The sequence below is a fragment of the Trachymyrmex septentrionalis genome, unplaced genomic scaffold, assembly GCF_001594115.1.
Source record: "Trachymyrmex septentrionalis isolate Tsep2-gDNA-1 unplaced genomic scaffold, Tsep1.0 scaffold128, whole genome shotgun sequence".
In the NCBI taxonomy this organism is placed as follows: domain Eukaryota; kingdom Metazoa; phylum Arthropoda; class Insecta; order Hymenoptera; family Formicidae; genus Trachymyrmex; species Trachymyrmex septentrionalis.
Window position 1 is genome coordinate 15,466 of NW_017304417.1, and position 6,245 is coordinate 21,710.

At 32.4% G+C, this 6,245-nt stretch overlaps 1 protein-coding gene across 4 annotated transcripts in view; it reads left to right on the forward strand.

Annotated features, from left to right (window-relative positions):
* Window positions 1-1,544: 1,544 nt before the first annotated feature.
* LOC108756579 (malonyl-CoA decarboxylase, mitochondrial-like) overlaps window positions 1,545-6,245 on the forward strand; it is a 6,409-nt gene continuing 1,708 nt past the window's right edge. For 3 of the 4 annotated variants that reach the window (XM_018500488.1, XM_018500489.1, XM_018500490.1), the window contains exons 1-9: window positions 1,545-1,885; window positions 1,969-2,109; window positions 2,280-2,420; window positions 2,557-2,709; window positions 2,814-2,967; window positions 3,083-3,222; window positions 3,349-3,484; window positions 3,558-3,770; window positions 3,893-3,998. In XM_018500488.1, the coding sequence (XP_018355990.1) occupies window positions 1,616-1,885; window positions 1,969-2,109; window positions 2,280-2,420; window positions 2,557-2,709; window positions 2,814-2,967; window positions 3,083-3,222; window positions 3,349-3,484; window positions 3,558-3,770; window positions 3,893-3,998 (1,454 nt within the window). In that variant the 5' untranslated portion in view covers window positions 1,545-1,615. Of the gene's footprint in view, window positions 1,886-1,968; window positions 2,110-2,279; window positions 2,421-2,556; window positions 2,710-2,813; window positions 2,968-3,082; window positions 3,223-3,348; window positions 3,485-3,557; window positions 3,771-3,892; window positions 3,999-4,735; window positions 5,028-6,245 lie in introns of those variants that run through there. The other variant, XM_018500492.1, reaches the window with a different exon arrangement.

Genomic DNA, 6,245 nt, shown 5'->3' on the forward strand with positions numbered 1-6,245 from the left:
GTCAAAATAATATTGCAATCGAACCTTAGTTACTCTTTTATTGACATTCATAAACAAAGGCGACGGAGATTCAGAGAGAAATGCTTGCAAACTGCACACGCCATACTATTCCTTCCACCACGATTCTATCTACTACTTTAGCTCAGTGTCTTTTAGGATTTACCTATGGAAGATTGAAGGTGTCCAGGAAACGACTGGCCAAGTGAAGCTTGATGAGAGGACCAGAGCTAACCAAATAATAGAAGAAGAAAAAGAAGACTCTCTTGTGAAGAAAAAGAAGAAGAAAGTTCTGCAGCGTAAGCCATTAAGCCTAGACACAATAGACCTGGGTATTAATCATGAAACTTTTTTCCTAGGATAAAAAGTGAAAAGTGAAAATTTTTCCCATTAACTTCAATGATTAAAATTTTCATTTTTCACTTTTCATTCTAGCGATAAAGTTTCATGATTGATACCTTGTTCTTTTTAACTAAACTTTTGCCAGTTCATTTTTCTTCCTTTTCTTTTTTCCTGGAGAGAAAAGGAAGAAAGATGAACAGGTGCAAAAATTCAGCCAGAAAGAACAGGCCTATTGTGAAGCAACAGCAACAAGAACAGTGATAAGTAATAGCATAGCAATCTGATATCGTATATAGTCCGTAATATATTCTTCCATTTGTTTCAAGATTAAGCACATAAACAAAATAAAAAATCTGAACGCTGATTGGTAGGCTATAATAAGCCACACTCTAATAAACCATTTTATATTTTTTATCTAATTTTTTGCTCATAAATTAATCTTTCTATTACTGTTTTTTTCCTTTACCATTTTGCAATTTTCGTAATAGTTAACAAAATATTAGTTACTAAAAATCGCCGAATATTGATTTTCAAAAATTGTTTACTCAAGTAGTGTCAACGTAGTGACAAGTAGTGACAAGTACTGTCAACTTTTAGAAAAACAGCAAGCGACAAAAATTTATTTTCTTCTCATACAGTTTTGAGAGACAAAAATTGTTTATCTTCTTCTCATAGAGTTCTAAGAATTTTTTATGTTTATGTCGTTAAAAATAGCCAATAAAAAAATGCAGTATTAAAAAGTTAATAAAAAATTCTTAGAACTATGAGAAGGAGATAAATAATTTTTGTTTCTTGTTGTTGTTCTGTAAAGTTCGAGTAAAGTTACTAAATAAAGGTTGGTAGGAGCGTAAGAAAAGGAAAACGAAAACATTGGAGTTCTTGTCAAATCATTTCCCTTTTCTTGAGGTGGATAGGATTTTGTAATTTGTTCTTCCTTCCTTCTGATAGCGGCGTTTCCGGTGAGCCCTTTTTGTTTCGCACGAATCGACGGAGAGGGAGGAGGGAGAGGAGGAGCTTCGCAAGCAAAGCTTCGCTGTATGAAATGGCATCTTTAGGCGATAGACACATAATTCCAGCTCATCGGAAAATCGCTATTGCCTTATTCCGTGTTTCTATGTGCGTTCACATATACATTCCTGTATGTTGAATTCCTCCGTTCCTACAGCTATCGCTATCGCTGTTGCTTCGCATTGTGTTTACGGCTTTATAATTCAGAAGAAGAAAGAAAAAGAAATCTGACAAGTCATATCATATCAGCTGATGAATGTTTTAGTATATGATACCTGTTGAAAATCAAGTATCTGTTCCAGTTCATCTCGTTACAACTGATTACGATATGTTAAGAAAGTTTCCCTTTAAACTTCTACCGATTGTTTATCGCTGCAGACTCGCGAACACGTTGAAACACAATGTCAAATGCGAATATAATGGAACGTTATCCTCCGTTTTACATGCTGAAGCAAATAATTGCATATTGCACGTGGACGAACAACTGCAGGAAATTTTTAAATTTAAGGACACCAAGATTAGCAATTGGATCATAGAGGTTACAAGTTGTATTTCTTAACTGCAATAAAACCGTCTCCCTCTTTCTTCGCAGAAATTGTATATCTGAAAGTATATTTGCAGAACAAGGTACATGCATTGTGCGTCAGCTATACTGAAAGCAATAAAGATAATCGCCAGTGGATTTTACGTACGTTAGCTTCACGATATGCTGTACAACACAACGATATATGTCAAGTGGCCAAGAGATTGGTTTGCACTGAGGTACACTGTTTTGTGTGAGTTATATGCAACGCTTTAATCAAATTGTATCATATGTACATATATTCCAAATGTATCAACTTTTATTTTTATATTATCACTGTTATTGGAAATATGTATGTATTAAATATGTTGTATTTATATAAGATATCTGTAGCCTCGTTCTATTATAGCCTGAAAATGAACGACAGATGATTGTCCATGAGAGAGCTTTGAAAAATATTCTCACACCTGCTTATCATTGGTTATTCGTTATTATAGGAAGATTACAGCATGGCGTCAAATTCTTGGTTGACCTGAGAACTGATGTTCTGGTAAGCAAAATAAAGGAATCTTTATATATGAATGCTTGTAATACAAATCTTATTGTTAAGTGACATTTATTATATAGAGACATCAGGGTTAAATATTGTTATATCTATCTGATTATATCATTTCTACTTTTCTTAGCAACTAATATCAGAAGTGAAAGATGCAGATGAAACCATAATAGTACAGCAACTAAATCACACTTTACGAGATTTGCTTTTACTCTGGTTTTCCGTGGGTTTCTTACATATGCAACGAATAACTTGGGAAAGTGCATGCGATATATTGCAGAAAGTAATTACAGTTCTGATATATTTTATTTGCATAATTATATCTAGTTTCAATTTCTACATTTCTGACTGATTTCTCGAGCTCATTCTCCACTCGCAAATCTAAAGGTCTCTGATTACGAAGCTATACATCCTATGAGAAATTGGTTGGACTTGAAACGCAGGGTCGGGCCATATAGAAGATGTTACATATTTACACATCCATCCATGTCAAGAGAACCTATTGTTGTGTTGCATACAGCATTATGTGATGTTATACCAGGTTATTCAAATGCAAAAAAATTTGCTTTCAAAATTTTCCGAATCGAATTTGTTTCACGTAGAAAAGAAAGAGTAATTAGTATATTTTTTAAATATTCCTCTGTACTATATTACAGATAGTGTAAAAGGTATTGAAGAAGCTGAAACTAGAATTTTGGGAAGCGCAAAGAAATATATAACTTTTTTAGAGGAAGACAAATCAAAAATAAAAGCAGCAATATTTTATTCTATAGTATCTACTCAGAAAGGATTGCAGGTAGTTGATTTATGTAATGAAAATGTTAATTAATATACTTTCCCAATTCAGGACAGTTTAACATAAATTATACTACAACTCTGTTATAAAAAATATGTATGGCTATAAAAAGATATTTTTACACAGGGGATTGAACTCGGTAATTATTTGATAAAAGAAGTAGCCAGCGAGATCACAACTGAATTTCCAGCTATACAACAATTATCTAGCTTATCACCAATACCAAATTTTAAGACTTGGTTATTTGATAAATTGAAACAAGGTAAATCCAGGCTATTGAAAAAAAAAAATAGAAATTATATATATTTTTATATATATATATATTTGTTCCATAGACATGACATTTATATTTACCACACAAGAATATCAAAATGCAAAAGATATTTTGCAAACAAAAAATTTGATATCAACGTTAAAAAAGATCTTGGACACATCGCTATGGACAGGGGATAAGCAACTGTCAGAATTTTTAAAAGAACCATTACTTCGAGCATGTGCATGGTACTTGTATAAAGAAAAAAGACGTGGCTATGCTTTAAATACAGTTGGTATGTTCCGTATTGCTTTTTCCTTTCATAATCAATTTGTGAATGTAGAGGTATTTCTAAAGAGAGAGACGAATATTGCAAGATAAATATCTTCTGTATATTTTGTATATTATTTTATGCAGCTAATTTCCATTTACGCAACGGAGCTGTGATGTGGCGAATAAATTGGATGGCTGATCCTTCACCACGCGGAGTGGCAAATAGTTGCGGCATAATGGTTAATTATAGGTATATACATATAAAAAAAATTGACTCAATGTATGTGTGTGTATGTATGTATGTATGTATGTAGATATTTTGTATATGTATGTTTGTGTGTGTGTGTGTGTGTGTGTGTGTGTGTGTGTGTGTGTGTGTGTGTGTGTGTGTGTGTGTGTGTGTGTGTGTGTGTGTGTGTGTGTGTGTACAAGGTATCCGGAAAATCGTCCGCAATATTCGGGAAATGATTCAGGAAAAAAGATGGAAAAAAGCTATATAAACATAGCTCCGGAAGTAAGTCGTTTCCGAGGTATAACCACTTTTATGTTAAAAAATTGTAATTTATTTTTCATAATCACAATCATAAATTATTTCATGTTTTAACATAAATAAATACATTTTGAACTTTTGGCGTTATCCAGGATGCACCACGTGGAGGCATAGTCCACTTGGCATCCCTTTAGTAAAGTAAAAAAATTTTTAATAAAAAAATTAAAAAAAGGGATGCCAAGCGGACTATGTTTTCACGTGGTGTATTCTGAGTAATGTCAAAATAATCCGAAATGTAGTTATTAATATTAAAACACTGAAATATATATATATTATAATTGTGATTATGAAAAATAAATTACAATTTTTTTAACATAAAAGTGGTTATAATTCGAAAACGACTTATTTCCGGACCTAGTCTTTTTTTCTTCTTTTTGTATCACTTTCCGAAGTATCGCGGGCAATTTTTCGGACACTCTGTATATCTATATATACAGGATGATCTAGCACCTCACTCGCACGGGCCGGCACATACATATTCCTCATGAAAAAGTGAGTCGAACATGTCAATAATAAAATGTGGTATCAATAGTTTTTAAACGATGAGCCTTAGAAGATGTCCAATCACGGGGAAATTCACGCCATCAGGAATAGCACAACTAAGCAGCCGGTCACGCGAATGCTTTGATAGATATCGCTAAATGGCACGATACCAAATGAATATTGCAAAGGTACGTGAAATCTTTATATTAATTTACTACAATATTCTTAAACCGATTGAGTCCGATTTAATTGATGAGGAGTAATGTCAATTGCAAATTAGTAAAAAGGATTTTTGAAATATGTTTTAATAAATAAATATAAATTTATAAATAAAATCAATATTAATTAAATTATCCAAATAAATATCAAAACATATTTCAAAACTCCTTTTTACTGATATAAATGACTATGTATCGAATTTGCAATTAACATTACTTCTCATCAATTAAATCGGACTTTAAGAAGAATATCACAGTATGTAAAGATTAATGTAGAGATTAAAATGTAGAGATTTCACGAACCTTTCCAATACTCATTCGATATCGTTTAGCGATAAGATACTATTAAAAACCGTCGACACGGCAAATTTTCATAACTATATTTTCATACTAATGGGGTCCGGGGATAATTGAAGAACAATGACGTTACCGACAATTGATAAAAATTCATGATTATTAACATAAATATTTCAATAACATACATTATTAAATTCGGGATTTTTTATTATATAAATGCTGTATAAATAAGTATGTATACTTTTAATGCTATAATATCTTAAATATTGCTAAAAAAATTATAATTTTTTCTCTATAGTTATGATCCTCTATTGATAATCCCCGGATGATAACATTAAAATTACAGTTTCAAATCAAAATCGAGTATTAAGTTTTAAACGTATGTACATATCTACAAAACTAATAAATCATAAAATTAGTACGGTATTATTAGTTTCTTACTCTTAGGTCCAGTTGTTCTACCTTTTGGTTTTACCTATTAGGTAAATCTGGCAATCCACGCATGTGATTGGGTAATCTTGCTATTTACCCAATAGGTAAAATTTATCAAAAGATGGAACAACCGGCTCTTAATCACTTAAATTTTAACAGACACGCGATTTTTCATAAGTGTCTTTAATAGTTTCTCGTCGATGGCGATATCTATCAAAGCGACTGCTTAGTTGCGCCGCTCCTGACAGTGTCAGTTTCGTACCCCATAATTGGACATCTAGAGTTCACTGTTTAAAAACTATTGATATCACATTTTGCTATTGACAGTTTTGACTCACTTTTTCATGAGGAATATGTAAGTATGTACTGGCCCATGGGGATGGTCTGGATCATTCTGTGTATATATACATCACAGACATAGAGCATGGATCGCTCGATCGTATCTAAGTAATATGATCGACAAAAATGAGAGAGAGAGAGAGAGAGAGAGAGAGAGAGAGAGAGAGAGAGAGAGAGA